The 18,916-nt window shown below is 45.9% G+C and overlaps 1 protein-coding gene and 1 long non-coding RNA gene across 2 annotated transcripts; one reads left to right on the top strand and one right to left on the bottom strand.

Moving 5' to 3' along the window:
• Positions 1-3,832: 3,832 nt before the first annotated feature.
• On the bottom strand, positions 3,833-6,296 carry LOC124659555 (endonuclease 2-like). Its single transcript, XM_047197413.1, has 8 exons — positions 6,180-6,296; positions 5,907-6,078; positions 5,037-5,141; positions 4,815-4,954; positions 4,630-4,722; positions 4,453-4,520; positions 4,286-4,359; positions 3,833-4,161 (listed from the first exon to the last, which is right to left on the bottom strand). The coding sequence occupies exons 1-8, from the start codon at positions 6,294-6,296 to the stop codon at positions 4,031-4,033; spliced, it is 900 nt and encodes a 299-aa protein (XP_047053369.1). The 3' UTR covers positions 3,833-4,030.
• An 11,332-nt stretch (positions 6,297-17,628) lies between these two features.
• On the top strand, positions 17,629-18,386 carry LOC124659559. The gene is made up of 3 exons (XR_006989620.1): positions 17,629-17,706; positions 17,814-17,918; positions 18,362-18,386. It is a non-coding gene; the product is annotated as an uncharacterized LOC124659559 (long non-coding RNA).
• Positions 18,387-18,916: the final 530 nt, after the last annotated feature.

The raw sequence follows: 18,916 nt of genomic DNA, 5'->3' as shown, positions 1-18,916 counted from the left end.
TATAAGGCTTGCCGAACTCTTTGCAAAGTTGACGTTGAGGCCCGACACGTGACCAAACAGACCAAGAATTTCCCTCACGGCTTCAATGTCACTGTCAAGGGGGTGGCAGAAAAGCACGACATCATCGGCGTAGAGGGATATAGGGGGAATCATCTTCCTCGGGTGTAGTTGCTGCATGATTCCCAGCTCGACGGCTCGCTTGAACAGCCTGCCCAGTACGTCGACGGCAAGGACAAAGAGCTGTGGTGACAAGGGATCGCTATTACTGAGCTATAAATCTGCATGTCACAAGCTGCTATTACTGACAGGAATGTGGTTAGGTACTTGTTGCTAGGTAACTTGTGATTGTCTAATCTTCCAATGATTCTCTACTTACAGGAAAAGATATAAATGAGCACACAATTTCTTATTTGCCACTGGTTTCTGTTCCATGTGTTATATATGCAATACATGAGCTTTGCATTGCCTTGGGTGGATGATGGTGTTGAGGTAAGGTTCATGAATTATTCTTTTGCTGCTCCTGTGTGATAGATGAGATGGTCGAGGTCATGTGTTAAGAAGTCGTTTTGTTTGCTTGAATTAGTTGAGAATCCGAGACTGAAATTTTGTTTATGCTTTCGTTATTGTTGGTTGTCCCTGATCTGACATATAACATGTATGTGTGGTGCCATGAGTTGATTTCTACTCCATTAATAATGCTCTAAATACCAGTATATGCATTTCTGTGCAACTAACTTGTTGCCTGTGCAAGATGTATCTTTTATTTATGGGTGTCATTTCATGTAGTACAGCAGGCCTAATATAATTTCAGTGGGAGAGTAACACATACATATATACTTTCCCTGTAAGCAAATTAGGATTCTAGTTGCTTATATATTTTGTCTGCAATATTTTTTTTGCTGGAAGTTAACCTGTGTCTTAACCACTCGCTGATGTGTGACATCAGCGAGCAATGGTCTTCCTCTACGTCTACGTGTTTTGGGTGAGCTTCTGCTTCGCCGGTTATCTCCTCTAGGTGCATGTTCTGTGCTCCAGGGATTAAGATGTTGATATGATACTTGGCAATCTAGGTTTTGGCTGATGATTATTGCTCTGGTTCCTGATATTTAGGATTAGGAGGTGTTCCATTTAGTTGCTAGATGATGTCCTGATCTTAGTGCACTAATTGCATCTGTGGGTATCTTGTTATACTGTTGTTGAGGTTTAGAATTTGCTACTAGTAGTAGTATTACCTGACCTGCTACTTGTCTTTGCTCAAATTCATGCTCTTGGGTAGTTTATCAATTATTATCTACACATATGCCTAAATGCTCTGTTTTGTGTTTAAATAATTGTGCACTCATGCATAGCACTCATTTTTAATTATTTTTATGTCAAAGACATATTTTTTTGAGCGGCTCCCTGTCATCGATTTTGTTGGGCAGCACACTTGAGGCCCCTCCCAGATGGTGAATGTATCAAAGTATACTTGGCTCATTAACCAGTGGCTGTTGTTGTGTATCAGGCTACAGCGAGTTTTCCCTACTTGTGTTGCATTCATCGTTATCTCTACAGGACATCTAGCTAGAGTTAGTGTATCTATTATAAATGCACGTGTTCCCCTCTCTCTATATATTATTTGTTATAAATACACTTGCTTTGGTTTCCTTGAGTCTACTAGTATTTCCTTGGAAATAAATTGATATTTGTGTTGCTTATATATGCTATGTGCATTTCAGGAACCAACCATCGGAAGATATATAACCAGGTGGAGGGCCTGGCGTTTCAGCCGAAAGATGGCATGCAGCCTCACTGACCTTGTCGCTGGGTCCGTCTGTGCTGGCTGCAGCCTCTTTCCACTGTCGGAGGTGGTGGTGGTGGGTGGTGGTGTCTTGCTGTGACTTTGTTTTTGGACAGAGGAAGTGCCATTTATTTTGTTCAGCTGGTGACGTTTTTGTTATGGCTGCATGTTGAGAACCTGGTCGTATTTGTGTTGTACGTGATGCATATCGGGTGCTCTGTTTGGTTCGATATGTTGGCTGAGTCATACGTGTGCTGCAAATAAAATTCAGACGCTCTTGTTAGCTTTTGGCATTGTGATGTCTGAGTTGATTGATTGATCCTGAAGCGATTGTAAAAATAATTAATCGTAGCAGTTAATTAGGGGATAATCCCTGCTCCTTTAGTTGATTGATCCTGAAGCGAGTCTTCTGAACCGTTGCCTCCTTTGAAGGGGACCGTTCGCCTTGTATATAAGGCTTGGTAACAATTAATAAAGAACACACATCGGACTATTTGTTCGTCTCTTGTCTTTACAATTCTAGTTTTTACAGTACCGTTCAATAATTATGTTGTGATATAAACATCGGAAAATGCTTATGTTCATGCCAGAATTTCAACTTTTTTATTCCTACTAGCTTAACAATGTATTTGTTGACTAGTGTCATTTCTCAAAATTTTCCATGGGTTTTCTTAGGAATTTGCTGCTAGGAGAAAAACAACCTAGATAGTCTATCTAGCCTAAACCTAAACGATAGTTGAGCTTTAGCAGCAGCAAGTGATGCCACCTCCTGGTATGTATGCTGACAGACTATGTTCAGCTGGGGATGTTAGGCTATGGAAAATTTGCAACTGATCTGGAGCAAACACCGCGTGCAAGGTACAAGCTATTTATTCCCTGCAAAACCGATAGAGCTGGAGAATATTAAGTAGCTAGGTACTACTCTGATACCTGAACTCATTTGCCCACATGCCGTTGATTAGCCCCCATTGACTCGTCTTCCTCCTCTCGCCCACACAACCACAACACATCCTTATTATGTCTACTCTTTTTACATCTCTTGGAAAAAAAACTTGATAGATGAAGGGGAACCAATATTGATTTCCCCGTTGAGTTGGTCCATCAATCAAGATTATTTTGGTACCAGCCAGGATCCAGATCTCCAAAACAAACGCGCACCAGATTTGCTTAATCAGGGAGGAAGTTTAGGGGATGGAGTAAATGGTTGGTTAAAGTAATGCGGGAGGAAGTTTCAGAGGTGGAGTAAATGGTTGGTTGCCCACCTTTCCAAGGAGACCTCGATCCCCTCGCTCTGAATGGACAATTACTCCTGCATGCAAGGAAAATTGGTGATCCGCCTCAGCGATCCGTGGCACTCAACATCACCACCGTCCATCAACTTCCCAACAAGAACATCACATCAAGGAACCAAACTAGCAGCGAGGATCGAAAACGGAAAACTTCTTGCCCAGCGGGTTGTCCCTCCAGACAACCTCTATTTATACAAGTCCATGGCCACTTTGCCGCGCGTCGGCTATCGCGTGACTTGTCGGCATACATTGATTAAACCTCGAAAACTCCCGATGTGTGGAGACTAGAATGAAGTACATCAGGTTCTAACGATAAACTGACATACTCCCGATATTGACAAGTTTCGACCAAAGTGTTTTTATGTAAGGTGTTCTACACACTAGTGTAGGTGTACTTTGCGTTTTAGTACACTTGTGATTACTAAGTTGCTATGACTCTATGAGTGCAATTTCCACGTGGAAGTGTGTCCTTCCCATTTGGCAGGACTAGTGTGCAACTTCCCAAGATGGGTGAGTTGTGGCACGTGCATTTTGTTTTTGTCGAGATCAAACTTCATAAATATAGAAATGTTCACCCCATCATGCTGATAGGTTTCAACGATTTTTTTTGTTACCTGAGGTGCATTTCCCACACCGTACATGTACTTTGCATGTTAGCGTTGTGTAAATGATTGTTTTAGATTGGTTATATTTAATCATTCCATTGGAATGGCTTGAGTAAGAAAATTTACTTATCATGAGGGATCCCTAGAAGGCTAGAACAGATGCTCATAAATCAATTCATATATGAATATGATCTCTAACAAACATTTAACTCTAAATCAGATGTCACTAATTGAACAAGATATAATTACAAAATAAGCATTGCTTTGAACTGCTCGTCTGGATTGCCGTATTGTTGAAGCAAATAGAGAGGTTATACAGATACAATAATTGTATTTGATGTGTGGCAATTATAGCCTCACTGTGCATATAACGGTATAGCATCTAGTTTCTTCTTATCAAATATCCGGTTGAGTATCATCGCCAGTCTGATGCCGCCCTGTGCTAATCTCTTCTCCACAACCGGGTACCGGGAGAAGTAATACTCATCTGCATTATTCCAGAGTGCATTTAGAATTGCCTGCCATCGGTACTGGACTCTAGGCTAAATTCATAGTATTGCACCTTTCATGCATATAGTTTTTACTGTGAGTATAAAAACTTAATTAGTTACCTCCTAGAGTAATGTCTTCCTCTACATCCTTGTAGGCGTACTTGCATGCCAATCCTACGCTCTCAACTGCATAGCTGCATGAGAGATAATCATGCCAAATTTTGCGATCAATCAGTTGCACAGGAACATGAAGTAAAAAAATTGGACAGTTTGGATATGAATCCTACTCATTTGCGCAGGTTGTCTTTGTGTTTGTGCAATTTTTCCATTGACTTATATCGTCAGACCATCCATTCTGCAATTCACAGCATCACAAACGGGAAAGCTAGCATACTTCGAACTGGATGAAGAAACAAGTAGAGGAATAGCTTATCGGAATAGCTAAGCCTACTAGTATTACTTACTGTCATGTTCGTGTGGAGGGCTTCCACCATGGTGTCCAGGTCCTTGTTGTATAGGTTCTTCATCACCGTGTCGATGATGCTCACATCCCACACCTAGCAAAGCATAACATTTACAAAACTTCAATTCGGAACACAAGCCTGAAGTTTTAGACAGGTAATGCCCTATGGAACAGAAGAGCACATACATGGTGCAGGTTGGCCTTAGCCTTGTACCAGTGGACGTTGATGGTGTTCCCACCCTCGTCTTCCTCGAAAGCCACGTGCAGCGGCTGGTGCACGTCGCCGACGAAGTGCGCCAGGAACATCAGGCTCTCGGTCAGGTTATCTGAATTGGTGTAAATGGGGACCAATCAATGTTGATAACTGTTTTGCATGTTATGAAGCTAGCTCATGGCATGGCAACTTACATGAACTCTTTGTGGAGTCTTTGTAGGTGAGGAGCTGGTCTGTGTAGTTGTTGATGGCTCCGATGACACACATCCCTTGCACGCCTTTGGAGTCATGGCAGTCCCCTGAAATGTAACAGGTAACTCAAGCCATGAGCTCTCTAGCACGGTAGAAACACATTATCATGCCGATAGTTTTGTTTCATTGACGAATATAGCATGCCCATTTATGATCGAACCGTTAACACGAAAACGCGATATTGTGGGGGCACATAGCACATTATCATGTCGATGGGAATGGATGGCATCATCATGTCATGTGCGCAATGCGTGAAGCAAGGAACCAAACTCATCAGAGTAGAGTCGGAGAGTTGTTTTAGCCTTACTCCAACCTCCAAGTCCTCCCCTACAAGCAACGTCTGCTACTGATACTTGGATGGAAAAGAAAAAGGTACTACCAGAACAGACCAACGTCTACAACATCTCTTAGGGAAAAGTAAGTACCATTATAGATACCTAATTTTGGATGTCAAACTCCTCCTAACCGCTACAGATGAAAGGGAAAATATGAGGCTCGCATTTCAGCTAGGAGTAGTACAATTGTTTTTGGGTTTTGCTAGTTCTCAGCTAGCAAAAGTGCAATTTGGACATATTTAGATGTGATCGAAAGTGTAGATAATTCTGGCCAATTGTTGAAAAGAAGCAAAATTGCCTCATCTCCAAAGACACATGCATGGCTTTAACTGGAGCCAAAAAAAGTAGTACTGTAAGTGCATTTTTTCGATATTAATGGCGCGTAACTGAACTCTGTTCAGTTTAAGCGAGAGAGAGAAAAAAAACCATGGTTGAATGTGCTACTGTAGAAAGAAAGAAGGAGGAGGAGGAACCGACGGGTGGAGTTGAAGCTGCAGAGGCCGGGCGTGTTGGCGTAGTGGAGCGGGCTGGCCCAGTGGTAGCGGAACCGCACCTCGTCCGCCCACGGGCACATGGTCGACAGCTCCCCGCCCGCCGACGCCGGCAGCAGCTCCCGCACCGCCGCCGCCGCGTCCTCCGACAGGTACTTCTGCGCGCCACGCCAAGCAACCGCGCAATTCAGAATCCTTTCAATTCAGCACCGGCATTCCCGCGGGCGAAATCTGGAGTGTGCGGAACCGCGGAGCTCACCTCAGCGATCTTGCAGGTCATGATGTGGCCCTCCTTGCCCCACGCTTCGGCGCGGCGGGCGGCGAGGAGCGAGACGAGGAGCAGCAGCAGAAGCTGCTGCGGGCGCGGTGCCGCCATCTCCAACGCTCCATAGCTCTTTCCCTTCTGCTCTGCTCCGGCGGACGACGGCGAGGGCTCTCTGTTTGTCTCGTCTCGGGATGGTTTGCTTCAGGCCTGGGCTTTCCTATTAAAAAAACGTGCGAGTGCGAGCGAGTGCGTGGTCGGGGTCGGTTGGGCTTGGGCCAATCCCGAATCCACCTATACAAAAGAACGAAGCTGCCGCTTCGGCGCGGGGATGTATGTGGTGGGGTCGACGCTTCGGCGCGGCGCCATCTCCAGTTGGCATCGCCCCGCGCACGAACCGGGAGAGTCGGAGCAATTAATTGCCCGCCGAGAGACGTGCCCGCCGTATCCATCAGCTGCGTACGGATTTCACGCGCACGCGCACCAGAATCACGCAAGTCAGCAGCCGCGCGCGCGCACAGCAGTTAATTCCTCCGACTAATTCCAACGCACGCCCAAACTTAATTTAATCACCGGCCCACTGATCGAATCGAATCAATGTTGCATGCAGGCCACACCGCGTCGCGTCGCCTTCCTTGCCAACACCTGCACCTACAAGTACGTACGTACGTACTGTATTTATTTGGTGTATCATCCAACAAATACTGCTAGTAGCTCCATCCATCGGTCCTCACTAGTACTACTACTATTTTCATCATAATTAAGCTAGCTACATCGATTCTCTTTGCTTCAAACCCGGCCCGCCCGTGCTATGCATGTACGATGTCAATTAGCCTAGATAATCAACTCATGTTTATCAAATTTTATGAAGCTTCTACTCTTTTTTCGGGCATCCGCATCACACATCAAATCGTATGTACCCGATTGAAGATAAACGCGCAAACATCGCGCCTCTCAAGTCACAATCAGAACCATACCAAGTGGTCGAACCAACCAGAAATCTCGCAACACTAACCAACCAAAATCTGAGCTCACAAGCTCCACCAATCACCCCTCGATCGGACGGTTACATACAAAGCAAATTCGCGATGGATGCATGTAGTACGTAGTACTGTGTGTCTCTCCCTCACCCAAATTAAACGACTTGTGCCACCTAAGCAAGGACCACTCGATCGCGCTTTGCTAGCACATTCTCGTTCCTTGTTTTCTTTTTGAGTGAAGTCTGAAATAAACCCTGTATTCGTAGAGGATGTTGGAATGAGACCCTATACTCCTATTCCCGGAAATTAGCACCCTAAACTTACTATTCCCGGTCTATATTTACATGAAGCTGGTTTCGACTCAGGATTTGCTGACGTCGCAGAAGTCAACACGGGGATCGCTCTCAGCTGATCTGAGACCCACCGGAGAGTCCATCCTTTACTCTCCCTCGTCCTTGTATGCCATAGTCGAGCATTCCAACAATCCCAAAGCATGCACCCTCGAGCCCATCATTGTGGCACACCCTTGCCGGTGTAAGCTAGGCCATCAAAGGAAGCTAGGCCATGGCATCTGCCTCCGCCATAGACGCGAGCGTGTTGTCGATTTACATTGGCCCAGGGCACATCTGCTGCACCGTGGTGCCGTCGTCTAGCTCGCCGTCTCCGCGGCATCTAGCTCGCGGTCTCCGCGGCAATGCAGGCATGATCTGTGTGGTGTTTCAGCCCAAGGTGAACCTGCCCTGGTGGCGAGCGCGCGGTTCAGAAGTCACACCGAAGGCAGCGAACCAATCAACGCGAGTTGGAGAACGGAGCGAGCTGCAGGGCGCGCGCCATGCTTCAGGCCACACAATCGATCTCCAGGGAGCACAACGTGCTCCCGGTCCCGTGATGTTCTGCATGCCGCGCCATAGAACTCCCACTCGGGCGCCGTGTGCTTTAGGCTGCGCCGGTGAGATTCCGGTCCCGCGCCGTCGAGCTCCCGGTCTTGCGAGGTGTTGCAGGCTGCGCCGAGCTCCCTGTCCCACGACATGCTGCAGGCTGCGCCGTCGAGCTCCCGGTCTTGCGAGGTGCTGCAGGCCGCACCGTCGAGCTCCCGATCTTGCGAGGTGCTGCAAGCCGCGCCGTCGAGCTCCCTGTCCCGCGACGTGCTGCAGGCTACACCGTCAAGCTCCCGGTCGCGGGACGTGCTGAAGGTCGCGCCATCGTGATCCCGGTCCTGCGACAAGCTTCAGACCACGCACTATAACTCCCAGTCGCGCGCCGCGCTTCAGGCTGCGCCGGCGAGCTGCAGGCACGCACGCGGTGAAGAGAACGCCGAGGAGGGAGGGGAGTCGGAGGAGAAGGGGAGGGAACCCCGCTGAGCGGACCGACCGAGAGAGAAAGAGAGTTCATGGAGACGATGCATTTCACATGTGGGCCCCTGATGTCAATGGGACAGAGATGAAAACTCAGGCCACATCATAGGATCCCTGTTTGGAAACTACCGAAAGGCACAAATAGACCGGGAATTATGAGTTTAGGGTGCTGATTTACGGGATTAAAAGTACGGGGTTCGATTCCAAGGCTCTCTACAAATTCAAGGTTTATTTCAGACTTTACTCTTTCTTTTTCCACGCCCGAGGTGATCAATCACTTGAGCTAGTCGTAAATCGCGAGATGCATGGACTTGAGCCGTACGTCGATTGGATCAGACACATGCACGAGTCGTGCCCGTGTACCGTGTACACACACGCGGTACTCTACGTGCGTGCCGGCGAAGGCATCGACCGACCGATTGGTGTTCAATTTCGCCAAACATGCGTGCTTCTGACCGGAGACATAGCGCCTCGTCATTTTTGAAGCTCAAACTCGTGCATGTGCACGTGGCCGAATTAATAATTCAAACATCCATCCATCCATTCATCTGGGTGTTTTACACGTACACGGCCACTTCAACTTAGCGAGCCCCCCCTTACTTTCCCTCCTTGTTAGAGCATCTCTAACGGAGACCAAAAATTCTGTCGGAACTAAATTTTTCCGGTGATTTTATGGGTTCGGGCCATTGAGGCCGAAAGTGACCCAGACGAGAGCTTGAACTCGCAGGATGGTCCGTAAACTCAATTCGGGGGGGGGTAAACGCGACGCGCGTCGAGGAGAGTTCGGTTTCCAACCCCTACTCTTCTCCGTTGTCTTTCGCCACCTCTTCGGATGATAAATCCATCCACCCCCTCCGCCGCATTCTCGCCACCGCATCCGCCATGGCTAGCCACAGAAGCTCCGCAAGGGGGGCGGTCAGTTAGGCGGCGGAGACTCGCCACCGCAGCCACCCATTTTCCGCTCGGAGGCGGAGTGCCGGAAATGGAACCGGTCTGAGGACGCGCGCAAGCGCAACTTCCGGAGATGGACGAACTGGAGGCTCACGCCCCGGGGAAGCTCGCGCGCTATGCAAACGGCGGCGAGGGCTCGTCCTCTAGCCCCCTCTCCCGCCGGTGTACAACAACAGCTCGGAGGAGGCGGCACCGGCGCCTATCTTCTCCCCCGGTGACTACGTCCACGACGACAGGAGGAGGAGGAGGCCGTGATCGCGCAGATCGCGGCCGCCTCCGAGGCGGAGGTTTCTCTAGCCATGTTCTTGTTTTGCATTTGACTGAACATCTTCTTTCGGCGGGAGACACATGAATGTAGGTAGCGTGGTCTCGACTCCATAGGCTGCCCTCCGTCTTCAACGACCCATTAACATTAACGGTTCACTCCACGTGTTCACATCTACACTAGAATCCGTGTCATCCCATGGCACTCTTCGGGCCTCGAGGGAGTTTGTTTGACAAACCGGCGGCAAGGTTGGCATGAGGTGTTGGCCTGCTGTGCGTGGAGGCCGGAGCGGCGGCTCCAGAATCGTGGTCGTGTTGATGGTTTGCTTCTGGCTGCGTGGGTGGCAGGGCAAGCTTCCGTGGCGTGGACGGCGTCCGTCTGGTCGGTATTCTATGCTCGTCCGGTGCTTTGGGCTGTCCTTGGGACAGTGGAGGTGGTGCGGGTCTCCGGACGAAAGTCCTGCCTGACTTGGTCGGTGCCGGCAACGGCGGCGCTCGAGGGCGTCGTTTTTCCTCCTTGGAGGCGTTGTTGTGGAGTCCCGTCACCCCTCCGCCCACCATTCCAGGGTGAAGGCGGCGTATTTGGATGCCGTGACCTCCTTGGAGGCGTCATTTTTTCGGAATGTTTGGGAGCCATCACGTCAATGCCTTGACTACTTCTTGGGTCGACGTTTTCGGGTATCCGTCGGTGCGCGAGTGCCGCTGGCTTGCTTTTGCGGCCTGCCTCACCCCTCGAAGCTTGAAAGGCCTAGCCGTCTCTTTCGGCTGTGACTTCCTTTCCAGGGACGTGGATCGGGAAGTCGCGGCGCTCGCCGCTGCCGTCGTGCCTGGTGTCATTCGGCGGCGCTCCGGACCTAGTTGCTATAGGTCGAGTGGCCGAGTGTGTGGTTTTCGCCGGTTTCTCCCCGAAAACCGTGCCGTATGGTTTTTCTTGTCTAGTTTTCCTTATAAACTGGACACGGGTGTTGCGTTTGTATCGGTTTTCGGCCAGTTTCCCTTATAAACTGGTCAAATTTCCCTCTTCTTAATGAATAGGCAGAGCTCCTGCCGGTTGCTCCAAAAAAAAATATATATCTCCAACGACATGAAAAATGCAATGGTGTGCATAATATAGCTTACATGGGTCGCTTGTTCTCGAACATGGTGATTACACCTCACTGCCGCATGGTCTTGGTCATGTGATGTCTTTCGGCTTCACCGGAAATACTCAATGTCTTCACGTCCTTGTGTTTGGTGTCGGTTCATCCCGTGCTCTTCCCACCTTCAACGAATCATGCACCTAGCTAGACTCGAGCATTTCGGCTCGAGGTTTCTCTAGCTAGGTGTCGTGTCTCAGTATGGGTCCGACTCCGCATAGCCTATTGGGGGCAACATCCATGATGCATGAGTCATGGTGTCTATTGCCACCATTGGCCCACTGAGGCTTCACTCGAGTGATCCCACCTACGCTAGAATCCATGTCATTCTCGCGCGCCTTGACGAAATTTATTCGACGGAATGTGCAAGAGAGCGTGCATATATTTTGACACGGGTGCATGCATGGGCGTACTAGAATATGTCATGTAGATGTATTCTCAGTTATACATGAGCAAGAAATTCAGCTTGAAGCCAAAATACTTTTTTTTTATAAAACACACCTTGTATAGCTTTATAATGCATCAATTGCTTGGTACAGTACTCTACGTCCGTACATATGGCTGTACTTGTACGCGAGTAAATTGAGTGCGAAACCAAATTTCGGAACCCACCAAGAAAATTCGATTTATGAGCCAATACGTATTTGGCTGTGGCCGCGCGGGAAGATTTGGGCCCAAACTAAAATTAGATTTGGACCAGAACCCCACACCTCGCAACCCTATCCTCTCCCAGCGCCGCCGCCGTTCCCCATTCCGCCTCCGTTGCCTCCAGATCCCGGCCTGCTCCGACCACTTTCGGCGGTGCAGACCACCACACAACACCCTCTCGTCCTCCTCCGCCGAATCCAGGGCCTAGCACCATGGATCCGCTGCCCCCACCGCAAACCCTAGCGGGCGTTACAGAGGAGCAGGAGGAGAAAAGCGCAGCCTTTGATGTCCATGGAGGTGGCGGCGGCGCATCGGCGAGTGGGGCTGAGGCCGCACGGCGACCGACTACACGGCGCGGAGCAGATGCGGCCGGCCAGCAGGCCGCGGCCCACAGTCTTCGGCTTCCTCGATCGGGGGCTGGATGACCACCGGAGAGCGCGTCTGGGCGCCGCGGGTTGCTGCGGCTCCGGCAGGCCCTCCTCGTCGTCCTTCCCTATCCAGGCCGGCCTCCACCTTCACCCTCTCCTGCCATCACATCAGCCGGGTTGTGGTGGGAGATGGAGAGATCGAGAGGGAGGAGATGCTCGGGTCGGTGCCAACGTACAACGACGCTTTCATCCCAGCGCCGACGACCTGTGTTCGACGACTTGGTTCGGCCATTGCGAGGTATAAATCTTCTTCTCCTTGATCTGTTTGAAGTGCATCTCCTCGTACAAGCTAGCTAGTATGTTTTCTGGTCGTTGTAGCTAGCTATAGATAGTGCTGCTCCTTGGTCAATTTACCGAAGGTCCTAAAAATAGCCCTTTTGGCAACTGAATTTTCACAAATACCGGGATGTGGATCTGCCAAAAGCTGGTATTCCTACTCAGAATTTGCAGTATGGTGCGTGCTAACAAGCAGCAGATCAGTAGAGATCTATCTTTACATGGAAAGTGCCCATTTTAGGTGTCTATTTTCGTGTGTGCTAGGTACTCCAGATACGTTTTTGTTTTAATCTAAACATGGGCTCTTGATGTGCAAGATTAGCTAGTATGAGCTGTGAAGGTGCTAATGTTGCCCATTTTCTCTTCACTGAAGAATGATAAACCAAATTCGAAATACTGCATGTATGTGATGAATCAAGAACTGAGATCAATTTCCGTTGATGGCTATTTATTTTCTTGACTGACTTGTTTGCTACAAATGCTTAGGGAATTTGTTCTGCTTTGGTGAACATGCTAGAATAGGATACAAGTGCGTGGGATTTGTTTGGGTGTATTAGAAAACCTGACGATCTATTTACTGAAGATCTATAAATGTTTAGGGAATTTGCAGCCACAAAACATGGAAGATAAGCTTTTGGAAATTTTTGTCCATTACAAAACCTGATGCTCTCAAGTCTCAACTTAAATCTGCGTACATATATATATAAATTGTTGGTTCTGAGTTTTTATGATAATTTTGTTTTTGCATGCATCAGGTTTGTGTGATTTGCATCTATGTGCAACATAGGGATCGAGTTGGCTGGTTCTGTGCATCAGGTTTTATGAACCATCTATTTGCAGAGTGCCAACAAAAAGATCTATCCGTGCATCCAGAATTTAGAAATGAAGTATCTTAGCAAAGAAGTAATGTTAGTTCTTACGCACTGGTAGTGATAGACCATCTATTTCAGTTACATGGATATGAAGTCCTCTTTTTAATGATAATTGATTTTATTTTATCACTTGCACTATAATTGTTGAACCAAGATTGGTTGTCTCTTGAACCTGATTGGTTGTCTCTTGAACCTGATGCTCTGGTTCCTTGTTTGGCGCGATGTGTATCTGCCCAGAGATGGCATTTGTATTTACAATTTTATTCCGATGTGTTGCTAACAAGCAGCTCAGTACAGAGCTTTAGGTGAAAAGTTCAGATTTTTAGCTACCCATGTCCATGTGAGGTAGATGTACACCCAAATATGTTTTAGTTTAGGCCTCCTATAAACATTAACTCATGGTGTCCACAGTTAGCTAGTCCTAGCTCAATACTATCTTGTAGTTTTAAAAGAAATGCATTTAGCTGGATAATCATCCTATGAATTGTCAGTATGTGCCTCCACTTAATATACTAGGACATCGATCAGTCAGATTCTTTTCCTCTTTTTAAACAAATTCGGTGAAGAAAACTGCTGCAATTTGTTCTTCATATGCTAGTTTGATGCCTTTCTTCTGTACTGATCATTTTTCTTTTGATTATTTCACAAACACAAGTAATTTGTAATGTACCCTCTTTATGCAGGAAGTGACACAGCAAGATGCATTGGAGCTGTACAAGGACATTGGAAGCTTGGCTGTAATTTGGAGCTGTACAAGGACACTGGCATGCAAGAGGCATTGGAGTTGTACAAGCCGCGACGGCAAGTCCACTACGCCGCAACCGCCCGAAATTTGTGCTATCTTGGTTGCGACTACATTTTTAGGTGATTCCCTGAGTCGATGTCCTGTGTCTATCCATCAAGTCACTGAACATTTAATTATATGTGGAGCTTTTCTGGTATTGGATTGTGCTGTTGGTGATATTGTGTATATGCTCCCTGTTTGTATTTGCCGCTAATGTCTAAAATGAAAAAGGGTGTTAGAGCTTATACTCATGTTCCTAAATTTGGTACTACTTTTTTTTTGAACAACTTTTGCTCTATTGCCTGTGATTTCGTCCTACTCACAAGGAGCAATTGGTTAAGTATTCCTTTGACCTCTTTCTATGTCTTTAAAAGCTAACACTCCCACACCACACACTTCTAAAAATGCAGAAGAGGTGACAATAGCTCTATCTTGCCACGAGCAAGCTCCTTCCTCATAATACTTGCGTCTTTTGACGTTCCATTGCTCTTTGGTTCAGTTTTAGTGTATTTATGTTGCTATTAGATTTGCTCCTGGAGTTGCATTTAGTAGAGTTGGTGATAGTTAAGATTACCTTTTTCTTCAAATGCTAATGCTTAGGCCATGCGGGTGCGCTCTGTTTGCCTTGTTAAATGCTGATGCTTATGCACTTATACATGTTAGCATCAGTTGATTGGTCCGTTCTATTTTGGTACCTATTTTGGTCTGGAGAGCGAACTTGATATGTGAGCTCTTGTGTTTGCAGAAGTGAAACAAGAGTATTCGTAAAAGACTGAAAAATAGATGCCATCTTGAATTACTCATGTAAGCATGCTACAAGAGGATGTTTTGGGGTAGTATGTGCAGAAATGATCCATGTCCTAGTTTGATTTCACAAGTTTCAATTGATTTTTACAGTCTAGGATGTCTTGACAGCGAGTTGTGTATATTGTATTTTTATTTGTTGCTTGTGTTATGTCTATCGAATTTGTTTTCCCAGTACCTATGTATTCTTCACTAACACTGCCCTTCCTTGTCTCAGAGATGCATTTCCAAACTGAAGGAGAGGGTTGCCAGAGGAGAAGATCGTACACAGTTGCATAAACCACCAGTGGAAGGTGTCATACCAGAGGTGAATCAAGCACTTCTTTTATTGAGATGTTGGTATGATACCTGGTAATTTGGGCTTTGGCTGACGAGTACTGCTAGCATAGTTCACCATAACATAAAATCGTGATTATTTAGCTCTGTGTAATCAACTCAGTTCCCTATTAGAATTGCAACGCAAGGATGGGGAATTCATTTGGGCACTTGTGTGCTAACATATGCAATTGAATTTACACGACAGCTCACGCGTGGGTTGAAAATGCAGACTATGATGAATCCATGGTCCAACTCTATTTGCTGCTCCTTTGCTCTCACCTCACCCTTCCATGACATTGGTTCGCAACACTCATCAGTGCATCCCTGATGATTTTTGTTCTTGGGCAACGACCATTGAGGGAGAGGGTTGCTAGATGAGAAGATCCTACACAACTGGATAAAGAGCTAGTGGAAGAAGTCATACCAGAGGTGAACCAAGCATATTATTACTCCCTCTGTCCATAAATAAGTGACTCAATTTTGTCTAGATACAGATGAAACTAGATGCATTTTAGTTATATGTACCTCCGTATCTACAAAAAGTTGAGTCAATTATTTTTAGAACGGAGGGAGTATTTGCTTACACATACGCAAATCTTAGGTGTTGAGGTTAGAGGTGCACTTGTCTGGTTCGTAAGCTGCATTTGAAACATGCTAATCATATCATTGCTCATTGTTTGTTGCAGATGGAGCCACACATGAAGTCTTAGGGACCGAAAACTTCATCGACGGAGTTGGTGCAAGAAGATATACATCCAACACTGTTGGATAGTAACGATGCCGATCCCATGCAAGAGGATTTGCTGAATGAAATATACCCACACAGCTGATGTAAGTCATACTATACTATGATGAACTTTACGTGGCTATTGTCGCCTCTAAGAGGATTCGCGCATGGAGCCACATAGCTGAACGAAATCTGGAGCTTTATGCTCTTTTTTTGATTCAATAGAATGTGGCTGCAATAAGATGATGGTTTAGGTTTAGTTTTAGTTATTTATGTTTCCTCTGGAGTTGCATTTAGTAGAGCTGAACTATTTTCAAATACTATAGAATGTGGCTGGATTGTTTTTTGGCATTTGTGATGGACAAAATAGAACTTCAGTCTTTCTATTCTTGTTTCTTTTGCTCTTCTTCAGTGGAGATTTGCTATATGAACTGTTTCTTATTGTTTTTAGTTAGTTTCTTTTGTTGTTGATCTGCTGGGAGTCCTTTAAACTTTCTTTTATGCTTCCTGATGTTAAGTTGGGGATCAACATCATTTTGGATTTAAAGCATACGGTTTTGATAATGTAGTACACTTTGGAAACATTATGCTTATAATCCAAAGATAATTCAGCATTGAACAATGACATGGTAGATAACTGCTACTTGGCTAGTAGTTGATTTCATCCTACTAGTACTCACAAACAGCAACTGGTTAAGTATTTCTATATCCTCTTTCTCTGTTTTTCCAAACTAACACCCCCACATCACACTTTAATTCAAATAAGGTGAAAATAGCCCTATCTTGGTATCTTTGCAATTCCTTCATCATAATACTTGGATCTTTTGGTGTTCCATTTTTCTCTTTTTCAGTTTTGGTCTTACCATTTTTTTTCAGTTTTGGTGGTCCTTTGCGTCTCATTTCATTGAAAAGATAGGGATTTTACAAGCCTCCTAGGAGGTGGGTTACAGGGAGTCTAAAATAGAAAACTAATGGACATCCCAAGTCGTTGGCAGGGCAGCACGCAGGCCTAAGGCACCGGCTTGAGCCCGTAGGGACGCTTCTTCCTTGATGTTGGCCATCAGGTTGGTGATAGAGGGGTGGGTTCCCTCAAACACGCAGCCGTTTCTGTGCTTCCATAGCATCCAGGGTAACAGTAGTGCTGTTGACCCGAGGCCCTTGCGTAGAGTCTTGGGCGTTGCCAGTTTCGCAGCCGCCAGCCAGGTGAAGATGGAATCGTCGGAGTCATGCGGTATGCGACAGGATAGGCGTAGCCAGGCCAATGTGTCATGCCAGATTTGCTTTGCAAATGGGCAATCTATGAGCAGATGGCGCATGGTTTCGGGCGCCTGGTCGCATAGATATATGTTATCATTACCTTTGCTTATAAAGTTGAATTTAGCAAAGATTTACCATTTTCTTGAAGTGCTAATGCTTAGGCCTTTTGAATGTTGGTTCTTCAGCCAGACCGTTTTGTGCATTTGTGATGGACAAAAATAGAGCTCCAGTCTTTCTCTATCTTTGCTACCATTTGCTCTTTTGCATTAGAAATTTGCTCTGGGAGCTGATTCTTATGGTGTCTAATTTTTTTCTTTTGTGTTTGGGCTGCTGGGAGTCTTCTAAGATTTTTGTTTATGCCTCCTTATGTTAAGTTGGGGATCTCCAGCTTTTTGAATTAAAAGCATAATGTTTTCCCAATGTGTACCTCTTTTTGGTCCTACAATCTTTTGTTTATGTATTGCACTTGGCATCAATGCAGCAATTGCTTGCCTTATTGGATTTACAACCTTCATGATTGCTGATCTGTTTGTAAACGCACTAGCTCTTTTAACAATCGGTTGGTTTGTTCTAATAAGTCTTATTTTTCCTTTCTCTACATTACCCGCCTTTCTGATTTGTTGTTTCTTATTGCAGATGGCCATCACATGGAAGTGTGGTCTTCTATGACAACATCATTCATGTCTTCCTCTGCTCTAGCCTTGACATCGCGTGCAAGTACGAGGTGATATACAAGTCCGAGATATGGAAACCAAAGACTTTTTCATTTTCTCATTTGTGTTTGTGGATGAACACTCCACTCTATATCTCACATGTGTGTGTGTTTTGCAGGACAATGATGCACCATTGTAGCCCACCACTTGTTGTTTGCACGGTCATACACTGGCAGTGGCATGGATGGTGTCCTGGTGCAATCAGGGCTACAATCAGTCTCAGGTGAGCTCCTCTTCTCTGCTCTGAGATATGTCCATCATGCCATGGCATTCTAGGGATATGGTTTGCATAGGTAGTATCAGGGCTCAGTCCTGATGTGTACCATCTTGTGTCATCGATATACCCTGTTTATTTTCCTTAATGTAAGAAGCAAGAGTTTAATGCTTTCAGCTCTATTCACCGTGCAGTTTAACTGGTGCTAGCATGTTTGAGGGTAACAGGGAACGCCTATTGAGATTAGTTTCATAATAACAACTTTTTTTACTTGGAAAAGCTTCGAGATGCGGCAGTATTTTTGCACTTGAAATATTACTGTGATCCTCCAATTTCACAACGGATGGATGCATTGTTGTGTCAAAGCTGCTATTACTGACAGGAATGTGGTTAGGTACTTGTTGCTAGGTAACTTGTGATTGTCTAATCTTCATATGATTCTCTACTTACAGGAAAAGATGTAAATGAGCACACAATACATGAGTTTTGCATTGCCTTGGGTGGTTCATGAATTATTCTTTTGCTGCTCCTGTGTGATAGATGAGATGGTCGAGGTCATGTGTTAAGAAGTTGTTTTGTTTGCTTGAATTAGTTGAGAATCGGAGACTGAAATTTTGTTGATGCTTTCGTTATTGTTGGTTGTCCCTGATCCGACATATAACATGCATGTGTGGTGCCATGAGTTGATTTCTACTCCATTAATAATGCTCTAAATACCAGTATATGCATTTCTGTGCAACTAACTTGTTGCCTGTGAATTTTTTGGTGTGCAACCAATCTCTGTTTGGTACAAGATGTATCTTTTATTTATGGGTGTCATTTCATGTAGTACGTCAGGCCTAATATAATTTCAATGGGAGAGTAACACATACATATATACTATCCCTGTAAGCAAATTAGGATTCTAGTTGCTTATATATTTTGTCTGCAATATTTTTTTTTGCTGGAAGTTAACCTGTGTCTTAACCACTCGCTGATGTGTGACATCAGCGAGCAATGGTCTTCCT

This window comes from Lolium rigidum, chromosome 6, assembly GCF_022539505.1.
Source record: "Lolium rigidum isolate FL_2022 chromosome 6, APGP_CSIRO_Lrig_0.1, whole genome shotgun sequence".
Lineage (NCBI taxonomy): Eukaryota > Viridiplantae > Streptophyta > Magnoliopsida > Poales > Poaceae > Lolium > Lolium rigidum.
This window is presented reverse-complemented; position numbering and strand designations above follow the sequence as displayed.